The sequence below is a fragment of the Marmota flaviventris genome, chromosome 9, assembly GCF_047511675.1.
Source record: "Marmota flaviventris isolate mMarFla1 chromosome 9, mMarFla1.hap1, whole genome shotgun sequence".
In the NCBI taxonomy this organism is placed as follows: domain Eukaryota; kingdom Metazoa; phylum Chordata; class Mammalia; order Rodentia; family Sciuridae; genus Marmota; species Marmota flaviventris.
Window position 1 is genome coordinate 10,719,824 of NC_092506.1, and position 26,691 is coordinate 10,746,514.

At 47.7% G+C, this 26,691-nt stretch overlaps 1 protein-coding gene across 2 annotated transcripts in view; it reads right to left on the reverse strand.

Moving 5' to 3' along the window:
• Window positions 1–1,558: 1,558 nt before the first annotated feature.
• Incenp (inner centromere protein) overlaps window positions 1,559–26,691 on the reverse strand; it is a 33,352-nt gene continuing 8,219 nt past the window's right edge. For both annotated transcript variants that reach the window (XM_071616112.1, XM_027944713.2), the window contains exons 5-18: window positions 24,000–24,051; window positions 22,655–22,712; window positions 22,420–22,537; window positions 21,373–21,424; window positions 20,625–20,739; window positions 20,418–20,552; window positions 14,100–14,209; window positions 13,902–14,022; window positions 13,400–13,522; window positions 12,325–12,488; window positions 10,721–10,796; window positions 10,451–10,558; window positions 8,437–8,587; window positions 1,559–7,078 (exon numbers count right to left, since the gene is read on the reverse strand). In XM_071616112.1, the coding sequence (XP_071472213.1) occupies window positions 6,864–7,078; window positions 8,437–8,587; window positions 10,451–10,558; window positions 10,721–10,796; window positions 12,325–12,488; window positions 13,400–13,522; window positions 13,902–14,022; window positions 14,100–14,209; window positions 20,418–20,552; window positions 20,625–20,739; window positions 21,373–21,424; window positions 22,420–22,537; window positions 22,655–22,712; window positions 24,000–24,051 (1,598 nt within the window). In that variant the 3' untranslated portion in view covers window positions 1,559–6,863. The remainder of the gene's footprint in view (window positions 7,079–8,436; window positions 8,588–10,450; window positions 10,559–10,720; window positions 10,797–12,324; window positions 12,489–13,399; window positions 13,523–13,901; window positions 14,023–14,099; window positions 14,210–20,417; window positions 20,553–20,624; window positions 20,740–21,372; window positions 21,425–22,419; window positions 22,538–22,654; window positions 22,713–23,999; window positions 24,052–26,691) is intronic.

Here is a 26,691-nt window from a genome sequence, read left to right on the forward strand (position 1 = left end):
TGGCCTCCTCTTCTTTTAGCTCCAGATTAAGCTGAAATGAACCTCTATTACCAAGATTAAAGCTTCATAGCCTGACGTGGTGGCCCACACCTGTAATCCCAGCAACTCAGGTAACTAAGGCAGGAGGATCACTAGTTTGAGGCCAACATCAGCAACTTAATAAGACCCTGTATCAAAATAAAAAATAAAAAGTACTAGGGATGTGGGTCAGAGGTAAAGGCACCTTTGGGTTCAATCCCCAGTACCATAATAATAACAATAATGTTATTAATAATACTATTATTAATGATAATGTTGTTATTATTATTATTATAAGTTTTATGAATTTAGTCAACTAACCTGAATCAGTGTTGGCCTTCATGTCCACACTCAGACTTAATAAGTTGCAATAAAATCAAGTGTCTGTCGAGGTATGATTATGTGTAATGCAGCTTAGCTCACCACTGCAAGACAATGAGTGTGCTTCCCTTCTCAGCATGCAAGGTAAACTGCTTTTGTGGAAAAATTTCAAACTTTATTAGACAGCGGTGGGGTGTGGTGGAGTTATTTTTTATTGGCTGATTAAGGGATCAAGCTCAGTAAGGGATACAAGTCCGAGCTGCAGTAGCTCAGACTCTGGTTTCATGTGCTACCATCCAGGTTTCTACAGATGTCCAAAGGAGCCTCAGTTGAGCTCCAAAAGACTCAGATGATGACTGCAGCTGGGGCTCCGGGTCATCTGTAACCCCCTGGAATACAGGTGATGGCTTTATATGGTTTATATCTAAAATGTTCTTCCCCTCTCTCTCCCCCACCTTCCATCCCCCATCACGAAGTGAGCCTCTTGCTCAACCACATGTTCCCAGCCAAAATGTTCTGCCTTGCCTCAGGCCCAAAGCAATGGAGCCAAATGACCAGGAACTGAAATCTCTGAAACCATGAGAGAAAATAATTTCCTCCTCCAGGTTTTTTCCCACAGGTATTTTGTCACAGCATCGAGCTGCTGACAGAAGACTGCTTCCCTTCTAAGCCTCCTCTGCCTTCTTTCCTAAACCTTCTCTAGGAATCTCTGCATCACAGAAGCCCAAAGGGAGCAAACAAAGGCTATAACGATGGCTCTGGCCAAGCAGAACTCGCCCAGCATTCAGACTACCTCGGCTCATGGCCCCCAACCCCACGACAGCACGTGGACTTGGGCTTGGGCTATCACAAGCAGATGGAGTCAGAAAGGTTTGTCCACCTCTACCTGAGCCTTACAGGGCAGCTAAGTAACTCGGGTTTGACAAGGATGTGTGTCGGGTAAGGAAGGGGCGGGCCACAGTGAGGGGTGGGGTTGGCAGTCAGGGACTGGTCTTGCTGAGAGCCTGGGTAAGCATGTGTCGCATCGCTCTGGCTAGGTGGTGAAGAGGGGCCCACTCTGTCCCTATAGTAGGATAGGTCGTGTACAGCATCCCTCCAGCAAGGGGGCAAAAACAAGTTGGTGGCTAACAGTGACTTTTGAAAAGCAGAGGGATTATACGTGACAGTAGAATCCATGTATAACTAAAAAGAACCAGCAAATTTTTAAAAAGCAAAGGGGTTTAATTTTGATGAACTATAATTTATTACTTTTTTATACTTTATACTTTTTGTGTCATGTAAGAAATCTCTGTCAAACACAAAGACACTTAAGATCCGTTTCCTGTTTTCCTCTAGAAGTCCTTAACATTTTTAGCTTTTACATTTAGGCCTATGATCCATCATAAATTAATTCTGATATATGTAAGGACATGTAATGATTTTTCAAATATATCCAACTGGACCAGATAAGATGTTGAAAAAGTATGCCCCCCACACTAAACTTCCTTTTTACCTTTACTGAAAACAAACCAATTAGATATGGTATAGAACTATTTCTAGACTCTTAAAATTCCAGATCTCCATCTACCATGATGCCAATACCATACTGTCCTGATTTCTGTAGCTTTGTATTGTCTTAAAAAGTCCTGTTGTGTGACCTCTCCAAATTTGTTTTTTTTTTTTTTTTTGTCATTTGGGTTATTAAAAACTCTTTGTAGTTAAATATGAATTTTTAAACTAATTTGTAATAAACTTTTACCCTTCCATCCTCCAAAAAGGAGGATATTGGGCTTGGTTAAGGTTGAATAACATCATTGGGGAAGACTGACATTTTAAAAATATGGAGGATCCGACCCACGAACACAGTATATACCCCATGTCTTCATTCATTTCCCTAAGAAATGTTTTGTTATTTTTCACTGCATAGGGCTTCAGATCTTTTTTTTTTTTCTCAAATTTATTCCTAAGATTTTGATATTTAACATTACTGAAACTTCTATTTTTATTTGAATTTGATTGCACATAGCCAATACACAGAAATACAATTTTGCATATCATTCTTGTATCCTGCAACCATACTAAACTGACTTACTACCTACCAGCCTTTGGTTAATAATACTGGATTCTCTAGAGGTTATCATCATTTGTTTTTGTGCTAGCAATTGAACCCTGGGCCTCTCATGCCAAACACACACTCTGCCTCTGAGCTACACCCCCAGCCTCTGAAGATCCTTTCCAATACTTTTTTTTTCTACTGCACTCTACAACCTCTAGTGAAATGCTCAGAAGTAGAGTCAGCATCCTTGCATTGAGCTCAGTATAAGGACTGCATTCAGATATTCACCATTTAGTATGCATGTTAGGTTTGTTTTGTGGGTTTTTTAAATAGAAGCTTTATCAAGGTGAAGAAATTTTCTTTAAATCCTAAATGTACTTAGAGCCTTTATCATGAGTTATTTGCATAGAATTGTCGAACTTGTCCATCTACTTAGTCATGATTTTCCTTTAGCATTGTTAATGTGGTAAATTTCATTAACTTTCCAATGTTAACCCTACCTTGCATTCCTGAAATAAATCTCACTTAGTCTGTTACCCAGTGTATTTATGAAGGTATTTTGTAGAATCTGATTTGCTAAAATTTTGTTGAGAATGTGTTTATGTTCATGAGGGATGATGATCCAATTTCCTTGAAACACCTGTGTGTGGTTTGGGGATCAGGGCAATACTGGCCTCAGAAGACTCACAAGTGTTCCTTCCTCTTTAGTTTTCAGAGAGAAGTTGTGTAAAATTGGTATTATTTCTTCTTTTAAAATGTGGTAACAAGTACCACTAACACCATCTATACCTAGAGTGTTCTTTGTGAGAGGAACTAAAAATCAAATTCTCTTACAAATAGGACTACTTACACAACTCACAATAGCTAGACTGTGGAACCAACCCAGATGCCCTTCAATAGAAGAATGGATAAAAAAAATGTGGCATTTATACACAATGGAGTATTACGCAGCACTAAAAAATGACAAAATCATGGAATTTGCGGGGAAATGGATGGCACTAGAGCAGATTATGCTAAGTGAAGCTAGCCAATCCCTAAAAAACAAATGCCAAATGTCTTCTTTGATATAATGAGAGCAACTAAGAACAGAGCAGGGAGGAAGAGCAGGAGGAAAAGATTAACATTAAACAGAGACATGAGGTGGGAGGGAAAGGGAGAGAAAAGGGAAATTGCATGGAAATGGAAGGAGACCCTCATTGTTATACAAAATTACATATACCAGGTTGTGAGGGGAATGGAAAAAAAAAACAAGGAGAGAAATGAATTACAGTAGATGGGGTAGAGAGAGAAGATGGGAGGGGAGGGGAGGGGAGGGGGGATAGTAGAGGATAGGAAAGGTAACAGAATACAACAGTCACTAATATGGCATCATGTAAAAATGTGGATGTGTAACCGATGTGATTCTGCAATCTGTATTTGGGGTAAAAATGGGAGTTCATAACCCACTTGAATCTAATGTATGAAATATGATATGTCAAGAGCTTTGTAATGTTTTGAACAACCAATTTAAAAAAAAAATAGGACTACTATTTCTTGAGTAAACTGAGATAATTTCTACCTTCCAAGGAATTTGTGTTTATTTCATTTAAATCATCAAATGTGCTGCCCTAAGTGTTTCAGATAGTCTCTAATGATCATAAACATCTGTATGATCTGTAATGGTGTGATCTCTCTCTCCTGACAGGGGTAATCTGTTATATCTTTTTCTCCTAACCAGTCTAGACAGAGGTTTATGAATTTTTTAAGCTTCTCAAAGAAACAGCTTTAATTTTCTGCTGTTTTTCTGTTTTCTCTCTCTAGTGTCACTGAATTCTGCTCTACTTTGCTACTTTTCTTCTTACACTTCAATTTGATACTGTGTTTCTACTTTGGAGAAGTGGAAATAGAAATTATTACTGAGACCTTTTTACTCCTATCATAGGCAGTTAGTCCTATAAATTTTCATCTGAATATTACTTTAGTTGCACCATAAGATACAAGACCAACACACAAAAATCATTTGTATTTCTATATATCAGCAATGAACAAGCATAGTTCAAAAATTAGAAAAACAAAACTATTTACAATAATGGCCAGAAAATAAATATTTAACAAAATATGTACAAGATAATGTATGCCAAAACTACAATGTGCTGATGACAGAAACTATAAAATGTGAATACATGGAGACATATCACATGCACGAATCACAAAACTCACTATTGTAAGTATGTGAATTTACCTCCAAACTCATCTATAATGAAATTCCAATGGAAACCCAAGCAGGACTTTTGTATAGATAGACCAATTCTAAAATATATGTAGAAAGGTAAAATTAATAGTAAAAACAAATTGGAAAGGAAAAAGAAATCTGGAGGGTTTAAATTATCAGATTTTGAGATTATTACAAAGTATGGCAATCTTGGCCATGTGGTTTTGGCAAAAGAAGAGACACAGATGAATGAAGAAAAAAAGTCCTATATAGGCCCAAATGAACGTGGCTGACTGATTCTTGACAGAGATACCAAGGACATTCAGTGGAGGAAGGGCAGTCTTTTCAACAAATGGTGCTAAAACAACTAGACATCCGTCCACGTGCCCCAAATAAAAACAAAAAGCATGAACCTCACACTTTAAAGTTATCTCAAACTAAAAGTTATCTCATGTCTAAATATAACATTTAGAATAAGAAAACATTCAGAAGGAAACATACAAAAGCTTTGGGACTTGACGCTAAACAAAGATTTCTTTTGGACATGACATCAAAAAAGTATAACCCATAAAATGATAAGTAGACTTGCTGAATTTAAAATGTTTGCTCTGTGACTGGAAGTAAATGAAAAGGCAAGCTGCAGAACGGCAGAAAATAGTACAGAGCACGTATCTGGCAGCAGATTTGTATTTACACCATGCAAGGATTCTTAAATTCAATGGTTAAACAACACAATTTAGGACTGAGTGAGACTTGAACAGATTCTTCACCAAAAATGATATACAGAAGGCAAATAGGCACTTGAAAAAATATACACCCTTTTCAGCCTTGAGGAAATATTAAAACCATGAGACACCACTACACTCCTATTACAGTGGATAAAGAAATACGGACAACATCAAATGCTGATCAAGACACAACTGAAATTGCCTTTCTGTTGAATAAGTGCTTCTTGGACACGCTGTATCAATATGCTTATCACAGTGAAAATTTGATGTTATGATTTCAGACAAAGACATGCTCTCCAGTTTACTTAACGTAAGTTTCCAGTCAGGAGAACAGATGGAACAAATCTGCATGTCCACAATATTTGAATGAACTGTAAAATGTTTTTCTTCGCATGGGCAGAATCTTCTAACTTTGGTTTATCATGTGAGTTCACCATTTCTTTTCTTTTTAAAGCATTCTGCTATTTAGCCTTTATTTTGTCCTAAAGTAGGGGTCAGGAAGTTCTTCTGTACAGGTTCAGACAACAAAAATTGTCAGCTTTATAAGCCACAAGGCTTCTGCTGCAAAACGTAATTCTACCCTCAAGTGACAGCAGGTGGGGACGGACAGACCAACCAGCATTTCCAATCTGCATGTTCCAATAAAACTAAAACTTGACTGTGGCTTGATCTGGCCCATGGTCCATAGTTTACCAACCTCGACTCTAGGGACTTAGAGCAGCAGGACACCTAGTAGCCAGGACCAGGGCCACTCTTGATTGGCACCAACCATTTAATTAGCAGCTGTCTGGTCTCAATGTTGGGGCACTCTCCCACTGCCCTGGTCCCAAGGTGGTCTCAAAGGACCTCCTTTTTTTCTAATCAGAGCTCATGCACTTGAACTCTTTCAAGTCCTTTCACCACCCATGCAGCAAGGGCGGAGCCTGAGGAGTAGCTAGGCTGAGGGACTAAGTGGCAGGGCTGTGTCAAGGCCCAAGTCTTTCCAAAAGAATGAAATTCCTTTACTAACAGCAAGCATCTTCACTGCCCCATCACGAAGTCATTAAAGTGTCTCCCCGGGTATCGGATTCAGCCCTCAAGTCAGTACCTCTGGGGCGGGATCCCCCCACCAGTGACCACGGAGCACACCCAGGTGAAGGAGCAGTGCCTTGCTTCTCCAGACTGTCTGGTGGCCAGAGACACATGCCTGCAGGACCAGGATCTGGGGCATGATGCCGCAGAGCCTGGTCTTCACGACATCCACAGAAGGCTGGAAAGAATGCACTTTATTAATCTACCTCTAAAACTCTACAGACTAAAATTCTGCTGAATTGTAATAATCTATTTACACAGTGCTGCCTGCAGGCTGGTTGGGGCTGGGCCTGCTTCCTCCCCAGCCATCCACTAAGCCCATGGCCCCTGCAGGCCTGGGGCCACCTTCCATCTGCAGCACAAACACCCGCACACCAAGGAGGCTCACAGCCACCTGACCAAGCCCTCAGCACTGACAGACCAAGCAGGAGGATGTCAGCCAACACAGAGACAGACAGACAGATGGGCGCAGAGACAGCAGAGAGGCCATGGGCCTGCTTCAGTACTTCTTCAGATTGTGGACCAGGATGCCAGGGGTCCTGGTGCCCTGCAGGGGCGGCGAGTTCCAGACAGCCGAGCTGGTGCGCTTGTGGTAGCGGGGCTTGCTCTTCTTGAAGATGTCCTCCAAGTCCAGCGGGAGAATGGGTCCAAAAAGCTCCTTAGTGTCCGGTGGGTTAAAGTATTGAGAGATGAAAGTCTGTGAGAGCTGGGCGCCTATGTGGAATGCAGAGGCCTGGTCAATGTCTTAGGCGCTCCATGAGGTCCCTGTCCCTTGCCCTACACACAGCCCTGCCACTCTCGCCACCCTAGCATGCCCTGCCCCTGCTCCTCTTGCAGAGCCTTCTTCAGGCTCACCCGCCACCCACACCAGCTCTTGTTCGTCTGCCGTCCTCTGGCAGCTGAACCAAAGTTCCCCAAGAGCGGACAGAAGCAGGTGCTTTATTTCCCCGTTGTGTAGATGGAAGACTTGCCCCAGGGAACAGAGCTCGTGGCTAGTGGAGCCGGGCGTGAAGACAGGTCTCGCCCAGAGCTGAAGCACCAAGCGAGCCTCCTCGCCTCAGAGCACAGGCTGACAGGGGACAGAGCTGAGGCCGTGAGAGGGCACAGCCCTGCCAGCAAAGCTGAGGAAGACCCTGAGGGATCAGAGGTGGGAACGTGCACCCAGCACTTGCCGGGCAGCGGGCACCACTCCGCGCTCATTGTATTCCCCAAAAATCTCCTCAGCCAGGTTTTACTGTTAACCCAGCTAACAGATAAGTAAACTGTCTAAGGTCAACTAAGCTTAGGTGGCTTCTCTGCTGGCACTCGCCCCTGCTCACTGCAGCCTCTTGGGTGACTTGACACTTCTAGTTCGACCAAGATTCCAGCTATCGTGGGGTTCAAAGGAAGTGAAACTGACAAAAGCAAGCTGCCTTCTGTAGAGCGCTGACCCCCTGTGGGATTCCTGGCTGGGACCAGTCTGGCCCTCTGGAGGTCTGCATCCTGCCCGACCCCCAGCACACACCCTGCAAACCACTACTGATGGCACCAGGCCCTGCTCCACGCCGGCAGGCCTCGCACCCAGCCCAGGGCAGCAGTCTCACTCACCCGCACGCTGTTTAGATGCTGGGGCCTGTAAATTCCAGGTCAAATCCTGATCAAGTGTCCCGTGGCCCTCCTCCAGGTCTTTCCTGCCATTCCCAATGGCTTGAAGCCCCTGGCTCCAGCTCTTGGCACTCTGCCTAAACCCTACTACCATCCTCAGCCCGACAGGTTGCTTACGTGGGTCTAAGCCTCATTGGCCCTCCTGAGTGGGGCTCTGAGAGGAGCTTGAGTCCATCAGAGCGCCTGGTAGCAGGCCTTGCCTGGGCTGGCCACAATGTACTCATTAAGAAAACAGGCACCCACCACCCTAGGCTGGTCCTCAGATGAGCCCACAGGCCCCATGCAGGCTTCTTAGGCCAGTTTCTCAAGCTGCCAACCCCAGCACAATAGCCTGGCCACCTGCAACAGTCTACCTGCCACTTCCAGGGCCTGAGAAAGTGAGGAGAGGCAAAGGCCTGAGTCTCCTGGGCACTCTAGGCCCTGCTTACCTTGGGCCCAGAGGGGAATAGGCTTCCGGGGGTTGGCCTCGTCATCAGTAGAGTCATCACTATTCAGGTCCATCCCATAATCCTCTGTAATGATTTTGGGGTAGGTCCTGGGCCCTTGTGGAGTCATTTGATATGAGGTACAAACTGGAGACTGGGGGGAAAAAAAAAAAAATCAATATGGCCATCACCTCCCTTCCCCTACCTTCCTACATCCCACCACTGGGGGACGCTGGGCTCCAGCCACCTTCCCTCACCTCACAGGCAAAAACAAAAGGTTTGGGGTCACATTTTAATCTTAAAAAGTCACAGAATACATACTACTCTGCATATTCGTTTTCCACACAAATATTTTTCCAGGTGAGTGTGTCCAGATTCACCTCTCAGATCCATGATCTTCACCTTAACCCTCCGACATAGATGGACAGACCCAACTTCCAGTTTTCAACATCTTAACTTTGCTGCAGTGAAAACCCTTCCTTCACACTGTTTTGTTTGGTATCATCACTGAACTGAAAATAGCTGAAATGCTCAGCAGGAGCTGGCTAAATTCTAATATAAAGAATGGGGACACAGACCTCAAAAATAAGAAATGCACAGGGGGCAGAGCTGGGGAGAGAGATTGGCCAGAATACATTGTTACATTGTGTGCCTGCACCAACACGTAACAACAAATCCCATCATCACCCACAACAATAATATACCAAGGGGAAAAAATGTGGAAAAAAAATTAAGAAATGCACATGTGTTGATATCTCACTTCAGTTAGAAGGGCAAACATCAAGAATAAAACAAAAATAAATGTTCAAAAGGGTGTGAGGAAAAACGAACATTTTTACACTGTTGATGGGATTATGTATCAGTACAACCACTACGGAAATCAGTATGGCAGTTCCTCAAAAGACAGGAATGAAACCACCATATGACCCAGCTATGCCACTGCTCAGTATCTACCCAAAAGAACCAAGCCAGCGCACTATAGCAACACAGACACGCCCATATTCATAGCAGCACAATTCACAATAGCCAAATCACGGAACCAGCCTTTTTTTTTTTAAAGAGAGAAAGAGAATTTTTTTTTTAATATTTATTTTTTAATTTTTGGTGGACACAATATCTTTATTTTATTTTTATGTAATGCTGAGGATCGAAACCAGTGCCAGGCGAGCGTGCTACGGCTTGAGCCACATCCCCAGCCCCTGGAACCAGCCTTGATGTTTACCGATAGAAAAAAGGTATATGTACACAATGGAGTTTTATTCAGCCGTAAAGAACAAAATTATGTCATTTGCAGGAAAATGGATGGAACTTGAGATGATGTTAAATGAAATAAGCCAGATTCAGAAACTCAAGGGACATATGATTGTCTCTCATGTACAGAAATTAGAAAGGAAAAAAGAAAAAAAGGGTGGTGGGAGGGGGAGGATCTCATAAAAATAGAAGGGAAACCAGAAGAACAGAGGAAGGGTATCAGAGAAGGAAGGAAGGGGAGGGAAAGGGGAGGTAATGGGGAATGAGACTGATCAAATTATGCTGGGTGCATGTACAAATACATCACAATGAATTCCACTATTCGTATAATTATAATGCACCAGTTTAAAAAACGGGGAAAAAAAGAAATGCACGTGTTGAAATGTCTATAATATATACTAAATGAAAAAAGAAAAATCAAACTTCCAAATAGTATATGGTCATACTCATTTAAAAATGTACAAGTGTATATGTATGGAAAAGTACGTCCATGTGTTGTGTGCATGACCTGGTTACATATGTAAAACTCTAAGATATATATTGAGTTTAGTAGTTTCCCAAGGGTCCTTTTTTTAAACTTTATACTTTTATTAAAACTTTTTTTTAGTAACAAATTCTACTTTTAGAATATAAAAATAATATACCTATCAAAAACAGTAGATACAACAAGGAGGTGGACCATCGTCCTTAAGGTCCTAACTTATAAAGCCCCTGTCTGGACAGAGAACAAGAGCGGGCCCCTGGCCACCCTGGGCACTGGCCTCACCTGCACATCTATGGTCACATTCAGGCCCTTGCTGGCTCCAGTCGCCTTCTTGGCTTTGCGCGCCTGCTCCTCCTGCAGCTGCTGCTCAGCCAGGCGCTGCTCCTCCTCCTGCAACCCAGCCAACAATAGGGTGTTATGTATGTGCCCCACTGCCACCCCAGGCAGCACAGCAGGCCAGGCAGGCTCTGCGCCAGAGACTGAAATCAAGCTACCATCTCCCCAGCCACAGCCCAGCAGGCCCAGAGAAGCCCACCCGTGACTTCCCCCTACCTTCTTCTTCTCCTCCAGTTCCCTCTGCAGTCGCTCCTTCTGTAGCCGCAGGGCCTTCTCCCTCTCCTGCAGCTCCCTGAGTACCAAGCAAGAGCCTGTCAGGGCAGGAAGCAGAGCCCTGGCCCTGTTCCCACCCTGCTAGGGAAACCAGGCCAGTGGGTATGCCTTAGAGGATGGGATGGCAAAATGGGATACCAACTCAGAGCCACAGCTGCACTTTTGCCCCAAAGGCAAGGTGTCTGCACCCTGAAGGGCCCTGCCTTGGCGATCACTAGCATGCAGTTCCCACTCCACCACACAACTCAGGTCTCAGCCTCACTCTTCTCTTATGCGATGGGACTGTAACACCTTTCTTCTAGCATTGTCACAGAGTCAAATGAAACCTGCTGTGCTACCTGCAATCATTCTAACCCACAGGGCAGACACCAGCTCAACCCATGAAGCAGAGGAGGGGCTGTGATGGGTCTGGCATCCTCTCTACAATAAACTAGCTCATGACCTTGAACAAGTCACATAACCTTTCTGAACCAGTTACTTCCTCTGTGAAGTGGAGCTGATGGTTCCTAAGCCACAGTGAGCTTCAAGTGAGGACGCAAGAAGTGTGGGTAAAACACAGCTTGGTACCCACCACGGCTACCATTATAATTATCCTGTCACCCCTCGTAGGGTGACAATACCACCCTGCACTATCCAATTCTAAAACCACATTAGCTGCCACTCCTTTCTCCTGTCTTGGACTTCTACCTCCAACTCTGTCCATAGGACCAGGGACGACTTTATGTCAATCAATAAGCACCAGAAGACAGCACTATCACAGTACAGCCCTTTGGCTGTGACTCCTCACTTCTCCGTTAAGCCTGTATCCACCACAAAGATGGCGTTTCCCAGGAGATGGGGCAGGAAAGAGGACAGCTGCTGGGCTACACACACACGTGGGCACAGTCCTCTTACATCTCCTGGCCAACAGTGAGTGTGGCTTTTGTCCCTGACATCCCCAGAACCCCAGCGACCAGGCACAGGTGGGCCTCAGGTAACTACTTGGAAAACTAACTGCGGAATCCTATCCTGCCTCACAGAGACCACTCCTCGGCACAGCCAGCAGGTCCCAGGGTTCATGGAATCCAGAGTCCCCAAGGTGGGGAGCTGGGGTGGGAGGCACCCTGGGTCATCCTCATCATCAGGGGGTGTACATCTGGTGGGGGCAGGGCCCAGAGTGCTGAAGGCCCCATGCTGCATCACAGAGATCCCTCTGGCCCAAGATGCCAGTTTTGTTAACAGGAAAAAGAAACCTGTGGGCTTCCGGTAGTCCCAGCCCACAGCAGCCCTGCTGGGAAGTGCCAGCCTGCCTGTGGCTGAGGAAAAGACACCAGAAAGGCAGCACCACTGCCTGCAGGCAGAACAGAGCCGGAGCCAGGCCACCCCTCCCATGGCTCCTGCGTCTGCTGTATGCAGAGTGCACCCTACTCGGAGGCCAGCGGCCATGGGCACCCGGCTCTGAAGGTAAGGAAAGAGCCTGCCAACCCAAGAGAAGCCGGGAGCCACACTGGTGACAAGGCGCCGTCTCATCCCCACGCAGGGAAGGCAGGCTGTGAGCAGGGCCTCACCTCTCGGCCTGGAGCCGCTCCTGCTCCCTCTTGCGCTCCTCTGCCAGCTGCCGCTCCTGCTCGCGTTGCTCCGCCAGCCGCCGGGCCTCGGCCTTGCGCAACCGCTCCTGCTCCTCCTCCTTCTTCCTCTGCAGCTGCTCTTGATGGCGCCGCTCCTCCTCTTCCTGAGACAGCCGTGCAGAGGCGGGTAAGGGCACTCTCGCCAGCCAGGGCTCCCAGGGAGGGAGAGGCTGGCCGAAGGGGTGAGGGGCTGTGCCAACCCAGGGTCCTCTGGCACAGGCAACGGCAGGGGCTAAGCCGCCAGGTGGGCTGCCAGGTGAAGCTCTGCGAGCGCCACCATGGCCAGGCTGAAAAGGCATCTGGTGACACCAACAGAGGCAGATTCAACAAGCAAGGGCAGAGGCTGCAGCTAGGCCCACCAGCTGTGTAACACTCAGTAAGTCACTTAACAACGCTGGCCATGGCTTCCTCATCCATAAAATGGGAACAAGAATAGTACCTGACGCCCCAGGGAGTTGTGAGTTCACCCACATGACACTTAGGACAGTGCCTGGCACAGAACTCCCTAATGACAGAGTCCACTCCCTACAGGAGTGAGACACAGTTCCCAGGGAGAGGCAGGCCCCTCCTGCTCGGAGGAAGGGTGGCTCTAAGGGCAATCATGTGGAAGACTTTTAGCACATGCCAGATACCGCCTGACAACCTCACATCAGGTGACACTTTTAACCTTCACAATAACACTATCCAGAAGATACTGCTCCCACTGCAAGTAACAGAAGCAGAGAGGTCAGGTAACCTGCCCAAGGTCACACAGCTAACAAATGGCAGAGCTGTGTCAGAAGTCTAACTCCAAATGCATGCACCTCACCCTCAAAATGCCCTCTCCCTCAGAGACAGGGGGCAGGTTACAGTCACCATCCCCACCCCCGAGGTACTTTCTGTTCCTCCTCCTGGGCTCAAAGCAACAAGATCCACCAGAATCAACCCCAATAGAAGGTGTGCCCAGCAGGTCCTCAGGCACCAAGGCAGTGACCTTCCTGCCCGCCCCCTTCCCTGCAGCCCTCCTGCATCGCACCTGCTGGAGCCACTTGAGCCTGCGCGCCTCCTCCTCCTGCTTCCTACGCGCCTCCACTTCCTCCATCTTCTTGGCCGCCGCCTTTTTCTTGGCCTTCTCCTCTGCCAGCCGCTCCTCCTTGGCCTGCAGAGCCCACCCGCACGTGCGCATTGGTGGAGGCCCTCACACAGCTCCACAGAGTAGGGCCCAGAACTCTGCGTGATGGGTACCGGTGCCACTAAAAACCGTGACTGCTCCCCACAGCCCAGAGAAAGGGCAACGGCCGCCATCCAGCGGGTCAGTTCTGCCCACTCGCAAAAGGCTGCTGGGAAAACCCAGAGCCCAGAATCTCAGCCCTTGGTCGGTTCAGAATGGCCTTCAGGGCCCACGATACAGACAGGATAGCGTGTTAAACCCACAGCTTCCCAAGAGCCCAGCCCCACCCTCAGCCTGCCAAGTCTGAGTGCTCAGGCCCCACCAGGGCGAGCCCACCCCGCATGGCAGCCCCAGCCCAGGCTCTCACCTTCTCGGTCTTCTCATCGATCTGAGCAAACTTCTGCTCTATCTGCTTCTTCTTCTCCTCCTTCATCTGCTCCACGCGTTCTCGGGCCTGCATCACCTTGCGGAGGCGCTCCTCACGCTTCCTACGGGCACAGAGAGTCTTACAAGACCCGGGAGGGCTGGGGCTGGGAAGGGCAGGGTCAGGGGCCAGGCCACTTACAGCTTCACCTCCTCCAGCCGCCGCCGCTTTTCCTCCTCCACCTTCTGCCTGCGCAGCTGCTCAGCTTCCTCCTTCCGCCGCAGATTCTCCAGGCGTTGGCGCTCCTTCTCCTGGGGGTGAGAGGGGCTGGGACATGAGCAAGGACAAACCCCACTCCAAAGGCTGCCCAGCCTCAGCCAGGTGGACAGCAGCAGAGAATGTTCCTTAGAGGCAGAGGTGCCCCTAGCATGCCCTCCATGCTCACCCAGGCTGGGCAGGGGCTTCGGTCTCTGCTCCCAGGAGGATCCAAACGCCTCCAAGGGCCGGAGTCACAAAGCACCCTCAGCTGTGCCCTGCCAAGTTATGGGCAGCACAAAAATCAGGCTCAAAATTGAAATGTGTGTGCTGATTCTATAAATAATGCATTTGAAAAAGAGAATGGAGGCTGGGATTGGGAAGGGACAAGAAGACAGCTTTGACAGCTCTGGCTACTGTTTTGCATAAGGAGCCAGCACACACACAAGCACTGTCACCATCATGCTTTATAACGTACGTTATTTGTGAATACTTTATTCTTTTGTGTACATCAACTATTTCAGAAGCATTGAAAACAATAAAGTATTGTCAAGTGCTAACAAAGGTTACTATGGTGAGACAGATTAAATATGATATTTCTTAATTTTCTGAATTCCCATGATAGAATTTTTTAAAACAAGTTTTTAAAAGTAGTAGTAGTTGTATAGCAGATCGATGCTAGCACCCCATCTGGGCAGACCCAAAAAGCCACAGTAGGGCACGGTTAGGGCGTGGACAGTCAACGGGAGCCCCACGCCCTCCCTGGCCAAGGGCAAGTCTGCTGTTTTCCCCCTAAATGATCTGGGGCTGAAAATAGAGGCTGAAGCCAAGGCCATAGCCCTGCACACACCACCCTCAACTGGCTTCCACTCCCTCTTTGGACTCAGCTTCCAATAGCCAGCCACCCCGCTCCCCCTCCAACTGGTTACTATCAGTTTCTCCCTGGCTCCTGGCCAACTGACCCTGACAAGAAGAAACCTAGCAGGGACGTGGCACGATCCTCCTGAAGCTCTGGTTAAGGGCTAGAGCAGAGTAGGCACGCACCACCTATTCTTCCCACCTATGACGGTCACAAAACCTGGCAGAACGCAGAGAACAGCTACTTGAAGCCTGTGAAGAATAAAGCAGCAGGCAGATCTGGAAACAAGACCAGACTCTGAAGCACCAGCAATAAGTTCTCCTTTACCTCTCCTGCCCAGCCCAGCCTGAACTCAGTGCAGCCTGAAACCCCAAAGGGTCAGGATCAGCTGGGTGCAGAAGGAGAACTCCAAGAAAAGCCCCCTAGATCTGACTCAGGGAGCAGAAAGAGAAAGTCTGAGACAGTACACAAATCCTTTCTGTCATGGTAACCAGGGGCTGCAGCAGTTGCTGCAGACTCCAGACTATGGAACTATGTTCCTGAAAGTCTAGGCTCAAACTTGTTTATTACTCTTTGCTTCTTGGTCTTTCTGCCAGGTGGCCCTGGGTGCAGTCATAGAAGCACAAGGTAGAGCCAGGTAACCAAAGTCCTAGCTCCCTGGATGGAAAAGGAGAGTTCCAGAGAACTGGAAAGTACTGAAGGAATCAGGAAAGGGATTCCATGGATTATTTATGAGTTCCTAGGCTCTGTTCCAGGCTGCAGATGCAAGCATCTGACTCTAATTATCACACCCAAAACTAAGATAAAACAGATCACCTTCAAGCCCCTTCAGACTGGCACACACTCCGCTAGACCCATACAGCAAAGGCTTGAAAACATGAACCGACTTTGGATGCACATGCCACAGAAGACAGATGGGAACCTGCAGCCTGAAAATGAATCAAGTCGCTTGCTGCTAAATTGCAGAGTTGGTAAAAATATCAACACTCTCCACAAGATTTAAACAAGACCCAGAGCCTCAAGCCTAATAAGAAGAACATTGAAGAGACAATCCAAAAATCACTCAACATGCAGAGAAACAGGAAAATCTCAACTGACATGGGAAAAAACAATTAACAGACTCCAAGGTGGCATGGTTGTTGGAATTTATCTGAAAAAGACTTTAGAATGGGTATTTCAAAAATGCTCCGATAAGCCATCACAAATATTTTCCCGAAAACTAGAAAAACAGAAAAATCCCAGCAAAGAAACATGAGATATAAAAGAAACAAATGGAAATTTTAGAACTAAAAATGCAATAACTGAAACTTTAAAATTCAATGGATAAGTTCAACAGCAGAAAAGACAGGACAAATATAGCAAAACTGAACATAAATCAATAAACATTAATCAAATTGAACAGAAAAAGTTATTGAAGAAAAATTAACCAAACTCACGTTTTAAGACAAAATCACAAGGCCTGCAGGCGCAGTGGCACACGCCTGTAATCCCAGCAGCTCAGGAGGCTGAGGCAGGAGGACTGCAGGTTCAAAGACAGACTCAGCAACTTAGTAAGGCCCTGAGTAACTTAGCAAGACTCTATCTCAAAATAAAATTAAATAAATAAATAGGGGATGGGGCTCAGTGGTTAAGTGCCCCTGGGTTCTATCCCTGGTATCAAAAAAACAAAACAAAACAGGTCTTCATGTGATTCATTAGTATCTTATAATCTCACAAGGAGAGGAAGGTGATGCTTAAGAACATTTTAAAAAACAATGACTGATAATTCTGCCAAGTCCAGTGAAATACATGATCTTGGGATTTAAGGTCAGTGAACCACATGACCTTGACAGGAGATGCACCCAACACTATAAAGAAATCCTTGAACACATGCATCATAAACAAACCTAAAAACTAGAAACAAAAGTAAAGTATTAAAATCAGACAAAATAAAAGAATACACTCCCTACAGAGGAACAATATTTGGAATGACTAAAGATTTCTTATGAGAAGGAAATTTTTAAAGTTTTTAAGAAAAAAAAAAATTTATACCCAGTGTAAGCATCTTACAGAAATAGGAAGAGAGCTAGGCTCCTCAGATGAAGGAAAACTAGAGAATGAGTTGCCAGCACACCTATTCTAAAAGAACCATTAAAAGAAGTTTTCCTCTCCACAAAGAAACATGAAATATCCAGAACAAAGAAAGAGCAACAGAATTGGCAGATACCCAGGTCAAGAGAAAATTCTTTTCCTCTTGAGTTCAACAAGATATTCAGCAGTTGAAAGCCAAAATTAGAATGTATCTTAATGGAGTCGTCAAAACCAAAGGATGTAATTTGCAAGACAACTAGAGCAACAGTGGGGGAGGCCAAGGGGCCCAGGGGGAGGTTTTTGCACATCCCCACACTGGGGAAATGGTGGCTCAACAGACTAAGTGGAGCACGGAATGCCTGGAAACACCTGGAGAGAATGCTGCAGAAGGATAGTCAAAATCACAACAGATAAAATGGAACACACAAAAGTTTTCTAGTAAGCCTCTGAAAAAAGAAAAGGGGAAAGATCAAACAAAAAAAAAATGATAATAATAATAAAGTAATGGTGGCCCTAAATTCCAACCTATCATTAAATATAAATACATCAAATTAAGGCATTGTCAGAATTATTTTTTAAAAACCAATTATCTGCTGTCTGTAAGAAACTCGCTTTGAATATGATGGTTCAGATGAGTTCAAAGACCTTGGGCAGACAGCAGGAGGCTAATCTCCAAAGGTAGCTATGACTCAACAATTAACATGACATTCTCCAAAAGTCACCACCACACTGAGCTGAGGGCAAACAGGTCAATGGCTGCTAGGATCAAGGCAGAGGAATGGTATGACCACACAGGGGCTGCTACTGGCGCTCTGTGGTGATGGAGAGGTTCTGCATCCCAACTGTGATGGCGGTTACATAAATCATGTTAAAATTCATTGAACTATACTCCCCACCCCCCGCAAAAAAAAAAAAAAAAAGTCCATTTTACTGTAAGATCACTGTTTCAAACAAAACATTTCTTAAAAAGTGAAGAGAAAAATGGGAGGAAAGAGAGACACAAAGAGCCACAAAAGTCAAGCTGGGTGCAGAAAAGGCCTGCAGGACACTGGGGCTCCACGCGGAGGGAGGAAGGGCAGGCCTTCAGCACACCCTGGCTCTGCAACTACCCAGACCTGGGGAGAACAAGAGGAGGGTGGGGCCCACAGGCTTCTCCACCCAGCTGCGGCCATCTGCTCTCCTTCCAGGAAAGCACCTCAGAAGCAAAGGCCATGTGGCACCCGACTGCCACCCTCTCCTCCTGCTCCAAGAGCAGAGCAGACTCCAACTTTCAGCAAGGCTCAGTGAAACAGAATTGTGTCCCAAAGCTCAAGTGACAGCTTTCCCAGCACAGACCAGAGCCCTTCATCTTGTTGCATTACAAATTTAGTAGGAAAACTTGGTGCTTCAGAGTAGCTCGTGTCACAGAATCTGTTTCTTCTCTGCCTGCTTCTCAAAAACAGGCTGGGTTGTTCCCGCTCCCCAGAGGCCCAAGCAGAGGCTGGGAGGACACCATGAGCCAGGGAAGCCCCTTCTGCCTCCAGAGACCTCACCTAGGCAGTCTGTCCTATACCCAGTGCTGGCTTTATACCAAGTCCTGCAGTAGGTACCTGACACAATTACTCTCTGGGCCATCAAATCTCTTTGAAGTTCTTACTAGTCTCTTCATTTTGTGACCAAGGAAACATAGGCCCAAAGAAAGTGTGGCCCCTAGTTTTCCAGGTAAGGACTGTCCATACCCACCAGATGCCCTGTTCAGGGGCCTGGACTCCCCAGAGCAGAAAAGGGCAACGTCCCAGATGTCTCAGTCACACCCATGAGAACTGCAAATCTCTAATAAATCAGGGTGTGGGGCACACAAGGGCTAGCTAGTCCTCTTCTTTACTGTGGGCCCAGGAGCCTAGTGGGAGCCTAGCACAGTAACAGGAGTGTAAGGCCTCCTGGCTGACAACTGGAAGGCACACTATCACCCCACCAGGGAACGGGGCTCCCTGCAGGAAGGGCAGGCTCCAGGCCCACCAGGCCAGGTACTGGGAAGCCCCTCCCACCTGCAGAGGTGATCAGCTGGAGGCAGAAGCCCTTCTGGTAGCCAGTGGGCAGCCCTCCAGGGCTCCCACAGGAAACAAAGGAACAAAGGTTAGCCTTGGCAACTGGCACAGGAGCCCAGCCTGAAGGCTAAGCAGGCGCGAGCTCCTCTAGGTTCTTACTCAAGGTCAGTAACCTGGCTCAGCTCAGCTGAGGTGTCTGAGAAGAGAACAGCTTCTGTGGCCTTGTTTCTAGATGTCACTGCAACAACTCTACTGTAAGGTTTGGTATTTTGTTTCATTTCAATACTGGGGATTGAACCCAGGGCCTTGTGCATGCTGGGCAAATGCTCTACCACAGAGCTACAGACCCAGAGTCAATTCACTATTAATAGCCCAGTTCAAAGCCAGACCTCCCTCCCCCGTAGCTCCACCAACTCAAGGCTACAGCTTAGATCTGTGACCCAATAAATCTCAATGGCTCTGGGGACCAGAGACAATCTGTCTGTTCTCTTAGCAGACCCACAGGCCCCCAGTGCTGGGGACAGGGAAGAGAGGGGGTGGTAGGAAACAACTGGAGCTGTAGTCCCAGTGAACAGCTACAGGACACACCCTGCTTATGTCCTTGCCAGAGCAAGGTCACAAGCAGAGGGCAGACTCGGCAGAGGGAGGACACCAGACCCCAGAACTTCTGAGTGCCTCCAGCCAGCCACCCGGTGCCTCAAATGCCCCTCACCGCCATCCCCGTCTCTTCCTAATGCTCCCCTTGCAATGTTAGTGCTTCCACAGCTGTCAGTTACACAGACAGGGCTACCCAGGGAAGTGCTAGGTGAGCTGTTACAGGACAGGAACAGGCTTTACTTACGACAAAGCTGTACTGTGAAGAAGACAGGAAAAAGCCAAGAGTTATTGCTAGGCTGGGCACAACCCACAAGGCAGGCCCCAAACCTGGCAGTGACAGCAGGCGTCTGCTCAGAGCCTATACCCTCACTAGCAGTACCACCCCATGCCCACCTGAAGCGTCTGTGCCACTCCTCACCTGAGCCCTCACACTTGGGAGGACAGTGAGCACTGTAGGTCTGCTAGGCCCATCCTGCCACTTCCCAGCCCAGGGTTCACACTGAGCCACCAAGGCTCTGGGCCACAGTCCAGAGGACTAGAAGGTCAAGGCAGTGACCCCAGTATCAAGCTGCTCATGGCCACAGAGCCTTGAACTGGCCCTTTATCAGAGCCAGGCCATACCTGCCTCTGCCCCTGTCTCTGTCTGGACCCACACTACTCCCAGCAGCCCCAGCTTGAGCAAAGCCGGACCAGAGAACGGGGCTCCCTCACCTTGGGGTCCACACGCAGGGGAGTATTGCGCTTGATGAAAGACTTCATGACACTGCTGCGGGACCCTGAGGTTGGGGTCATGAGCATCTGGTTCCTCTGCACTGTGTGCAGAAAGGTCCGGAGGGGCCGTACCACCTGCCAGTGAGGAAAGAGATTAGGACAGGGCAAACAGGACAGGGAACAGCACAGAGTTGGGAGCCTACTCACCTTGCTGGCTGGGCAGGGTGGGGAAGGAGTCTTACACCTGGGGGGCTGCAGCTCCTCATCCCCCAGATGATGCTCGTCCAGTTCACTCATCGCCTGCTTATAGCTGCGTTTCCTCCTGCCCAGGCACATTGGCAACGGTCACAGGGCAGACCCATGCACCCTCCCCACACTCCGCCTCACCCCATAAAAAAACATAAAAAGTCAGCCCTAGCCAGGCACGGTAGCTCACTCCTATAATCCCAGCAGCTGGGAGGCTGAGACAGGAGGATCATGAGTTCAAAGCCAGCCTCAGCAAAGGCTGGTGAGGTGCTAAGCAACTCAATGAGACCCTGTCTCTTAATAAAATACAAAATAGGGCTGGGGATGTGGCTCAGTGGTCAAGTGCCCTGAGTTCAATTCCTAGTACCAAAAAAACAAGTCAGGATTCTGGACTGGAAGGGACTATAGTGTTGGGGTCTCCCAGGCCAGCTCTCTGGCTCATGCAGAGAAAGGAAGGTGACCAGTCCAGGGTCACATAGCCAAAAATACTCAGAGGGACAGGGTTTATGACTAGATCACCCCATTCCCAGGCCAGTGCTGGCACCATAGCATTGAACAGCCTCCTTCAATAAGTCAGAACACAGGCCATGAATCCCAACAAGAAAGGAGCCCCTCAACAACGACCCCTCCTTGTGCAAAGCCTTCCAGTTCATGCCCCTGTGGACCCCTTGAAAGAAAATCACCCACATGCCCCTTCCCAGGTGCAAACCTGACACTCCGGGGTGGCTCTCTGTGTCTATCTGCTTCATCAGTCTTGGCCTCTGTGAAGACAGCAATTTCAACAGGGCTGCAGGACAATGTTGGTGGGCTGGGCATGGAGGGACTGGGAGAGGTGGCTCCCAGCTGGAGCTATAGGAGGGGCAGGCTCTTCCTGGCAGCCCCCAGGGTGGCCCGTGACAGAAGTGTAAGCCTTAGCAATGTAGTCACTGGCTCTAAGGAATTTATGTTCATCCAGAGCCTGACACACTATCCCCAGGCCAGAACCCTCAGCCCCAGTGCCTGGTATCTGTGGTAAGAATGGCAGGACAGTCCCACTGGAGCAACAACCCCTGAAGCTCCATGCACAGTTGCTAAACTGTCAATGGGCCTTGAGCCGGTGACACCATGGCAGAAGGACAGGCTCCTGTACAGAGTCACCATGTGAAATGCAGGCTCAGGATTTGCTTCACATTAGGAGAAAGTGCCCCTTACTCCAAAGGGAACTTGCAGCCACCCTGGGGGCTGTAGGGCTGGCACAACCATTGTCACAGACCCTGCCATAAAGAGAAGGAAGCCACAAAATCTTACAGCTATAGTATTCTCCCCACCAGAGGAGAAGCACTCTTCCCAGGAGATGTAACCCCAACCCCAGGATCCCCCGAGGAGCCCAGAAAGCCAGGGAGGGCTGCAGGCCAGCTCCCAGAGCCATGGTTCTCCAGCCCTCTGTCCACAGGGAAGGACCTACGAAGGTCAACAGTGAGCCAGATACAGAGACAAAGCAGGCGGCCAGGCTCTCCCCTCTTTCCCTTGGAGTAGAGTTCAAAGCCTGAACCAGGCACCTCACATTCATACCCTGATTCAGGCCCTTCCCCCTGCTTCCTGCAGCCAAGGCCACTCGTGCAGCACCCAGCAACAGCGCCAGCCAGAAGATCTATGCTATCTTCAGGTTTCATTTACTCCAGAAAATGGGGTTCCTTGTCCCAAGACAGGCCAGGCTGAGACCAGCACGGCCTCCTGTGGCTCTGGTACCTGCATGCAGCAGGTCAGGAAGACTCACCCTGTTGCCCTTCAGAGGGTGCTTCCTGGTCACCAGCTGCAGGCTTCAACGTGGTCGTACTAGGGGCAACCTTGGTGGCACCATGGAGCCTCGAGTTACTCCCATCATTCTTGGAGGCCTGTGAGAAGAAGCAAGCTTAAGGGGCCCTGCCTGGAACTGAAGGCCTGGGATGACTGTGATGTGGAGCAGAGCCCCGGGGGCCCTCAGGCCCTCCCCCCCGGGCTGCCCGCCTCACCTCTGGCTCGTCTGCCTCCACAGGCTCATCCTTGTCACTGGACTCCTTGTGCTCAGGGCTGAAAGCAGAAGGGGATACTACAGGGACTCCCCGGCAAGTCTAGGCCCTCCCCCCGTCTCTGGGGTAGTCGGTGTCAGAGGACCTGACCTGGGCACACACCAACAGCCCCAAGGCATGATGGGAGGATGATAGCCATGACCAGCAGCTTCCTGGGCAGAGGATGTCAGCTTTGAACCTGGTTTCATCTCGCCCCCATCATGGCTTTGATTGGGAGGGCAGCTTGCTATCCTTTGGTTCTTTTTTTTTTTTTAGTTGTCAATGGACCTTTATTTTATTTATTGATAAGCGGTGCTGAGAATCGAACCCAGTGCTCACACATGCTAGGCAAGCGCTCACCCCTGAGCACAGCCTCAGCCCCAGCCCTATCATTTGGTTCTTAAAGGCCTGGTCCCCAAAGGTCCCTACGTTAAAGGGCTGGTCCCCAGAGTAACGCTATTGGGAGGTGATGGGCATTTTAAGAAGTGGGGACTAGTGGAGGTCTTAGGGTCAATGGGATGTGGTCTGGATGGGGATAGTGAGGCCCCACCGGCTCCTTCCCTTCTCTTCCTGGCCCGGAGGTAAATGGCTTTGCACCCCTAGGCTCTCCTTTGTGATGCATGCTGCTGCCAGAAGCCCAAAGCAACAGGTCAGTTGATCATGGACTGAGACCACTAAAACTGGGAGCTTTTTCTCTTATTAGTTGGTTATCTCAGGTGTCTGTATTGGAAAGTTAACACAGAGCCCACTCCCAACTCACTGCAATCTCCTGGACCCAGATGAGCCCTGTCTCTGGGTCCAGGGGCTGGTCAGGCCAGCAGGTATGCCCAACCCAAGCGGTGGCCCTCTGCTCCAAAGCCAGAAAGGAGAGGGCTGGCTTTAGTGATGGCAGAACGTGGCCTCCAGGAAGAGGAGTCAGTGTCATGGCCCAAGGCAGTGTGACCCTGGAATGGGGAGCACTCCAAATCCTCCAGGCTACCCCCATTCTACCTCACCTGCCCCAATCTGAAGGCGTTCTTCGTGGCTGCTCTACCTCATCTACAACCTATGGAGCCCACCCTCCCGCCAGGGCAGGCCAAGCAGAGCTGACAAGTACTACATAGAGACCGGCACCCTGCTGCTCACTGGCTGGTTAAACGGGCTGGGGGGAAGGGCAGGGCTGCCAGCAATGCCATGGATGGTCCAGCCCGGGGAGGGAGGGCGCAGCAGCAGGAAATGCTTCCATCCTTGGTGCTCACCTCAACTCCCTGGTCCCCAGAGTGCCCTGCCCACACCTGGGAGTGTCCCTTAGCCCTGGAACTGAACTCACCTGACTTTTTGGGGCACCTCAACATTCAGGAGCCTCTCCAGGTAACTGTGACCTGATGGAAAAACAAAGGATCAAAAGGTGTCTTCAGAAACTGGCCATGTACCACACCAAGAGGCTCACAGAATCAGCTCTAGCAAGGGCTTAGCCATCGCTCCCTTCAGGAGACACAGGCCCACCATGTCCTGGGCCCTTAGCCTGACTTCCTCAGTGGACCTACAGACTTTATGCCTTCTGCTACTGCCTAACATGGCCACCGGAGGCCACAACTCAGCTCCTTCACTAGGCATAGCTCTGGGTCCTCAACTCCCAGCACAGGTGCTACACAAGGAGCTTATTCATTCACAAACATTCATCGAGTGCCTGGTATGTACTGGGCCCTGAGTCAGGCCCACGGAGCCAACAGTGAGCAAAACCAACAGAGTCACTGTCTGGTCTTCACAACCAACAAATAATCCCATAAAGGACATTATGGAGCAATGACAAAAAAGAGCAAAGGTTTTTAAAAGCCTAAAGAGGGGAATCTGAACTGGTCTGGAGGATTCAATGTGTAGAACAAAGAAAGGGAAGAAATGGGAGGGAGAAGGAAGCCCAGGCCGGTGGCTCTCAAACAGTAATCTCCAAAACCTGAATATCCCCAGACCTTTTCCGGAGTTCCACGAGGTCGTAACCATTTCACCCTAATATTAAATAATTACTTTCCATTTTCACTAGGTTGACATTTGCCCTGAAAACACAAAAGGGGTGGGGTGGGAGAAGGGGACTACAGAAGCTTAGCACCAATCAAGACCACAGCAGAAAGCATCATCTTATCTCATATAAACAGTCTAACACTGTCCTGTCTGCTATGTGGGTGCTAACACACAATAAGGGGTGGGGGCGAAGACAGAAGCTCATTGGATTAGACAAAGGGGAACAAGGGAAGGGAGGGAGGATGAGAATAGGAAAGACAGTAGAATAAATTGGGCATAACTTTCCTATGTTCATATCTGAATACATGACCAATGTAACTCCACATCATGCCCAACCACAAGATTCGGATCCTAATTAGCATAGTTACCCCATATATGTATGACAAAATATACTCTATTGTTATGTATATTTAAAAAGAGCAAATTTTTTTAAATGTCCTCAGTGAAGAAGCACTAATTTTAGTAAATCTAAACTCAAGTGCCTGTCTTTTTAATATTGTGCTCAACACAGTGGTTAAGTATGTAAAATGTGCATCTACTACAAACCCAGGTCTCCATGAAAAGTGCCTGTGTTTGAATTGGCAGCTGAACTAGCAATTTTTCTTCAACTCTTTTAGTTGAAAGAATAATTAGCAATCTTCAGCTATCCAATGTTGGATATCTGGACAATATCCTAAAAATAAATGAAGTGAATCCATCCCTTAAAATATAACAACTAATGCATTTGTTGACAATAAAAAAAAAAAAGAGCTCTCCCCCCAAGAAGTAGAATTTTGAAAAACATGTGTCCACCACCAGAAGCACTGCAGTTTCCCGAGACCTAAAGACTTTTCTGATGAGATCAGAAAACAAACATGCTTATTTGATATTACAAAAAGAAGTCTGTGGATGTTTTTGAAGATGTATAATTCAAAGAAACACATCTTCCAAATGACCAATGCATGAGGTTATAAAACCACTTTGATTCAGTCAAAGCGCAAGACAGGTCAATGAGGAATCAAAGACATGATTTCATTACAAGGAGCCTTCATGAAACTGTCACTTATTACACTGGGTATAATAACAAAGGACATGCACAATTATCTAGAAAAGCCAGATAAAAGCCCTCCCTCTTCCCATGATTACACATGTGTAAGGCCAAATTTCTCAGATACATCAACCCAAACAGCAAAATGCAGCAGATAAGATGCAGAATCTGGCTGTCTTCAGCTAAGCCACACATTTAAGAGATCTGAGAAGTGTGGAATAAGGTCAGTCAGTTTTGGAAAAGTTGTTTCAGCAAAAATCTTATGTTAAAAGGTAAAAGGCTTGACACTTTAGTTTTTTTAATATTAAGATATTAAATATTTTAAATCCTTTAATATTAAAATATTATTAATAGATAACAACTATTAAGTAATTTCTATTTTCTATAAAATATTAACTATTTTAAATACTTTTAAATTCCTTACTTTTAATTTCTAATATAGTAACTAGCTTATAATCAAAAGCTTTTTGCAGTCCTCACTGATTTTTAAAACTGGAAGCAGGTGCTGAAACCAAACCTTGAGAGCCACCAGTCTAGGGAGAAGGAGAAGCACCTCCCGGAGCCAGAGACAGAACAGCCTTCTGGGGGTGTGGAAGGCAGACCTGCTCAGCTGGCTCATCCTGAGCCATGGGAGCGTGACCAGAGCTAAGGCGGAGAGGCAGCTAGGATCTACGGGCAGACAGGCAAGGGGATGGAACAACAGAGTGGCAAGGCACCAAGGAGGAAGCAAGAAGCAGGAAGGGGGGACCTCTCTTTCTGGGGTCTGGTAGCCAGTGGGAGGAGCAGCTTCAGAGTCAGAATGGCAGTCAGAATGACTATTCACACGACAGGGCTCTGTTCCTAGCTTCCATTCCAGCGTCAGAGCAGGTCTGGTGGCAGAGAGGTGGCCTAAGGCCAGGCATAAGGACTAAAGGACTATTCCCCAGTGCAGAAGTGGCCAGGAAGCCACAACAGAATCTGACCTACATAGCAGAAC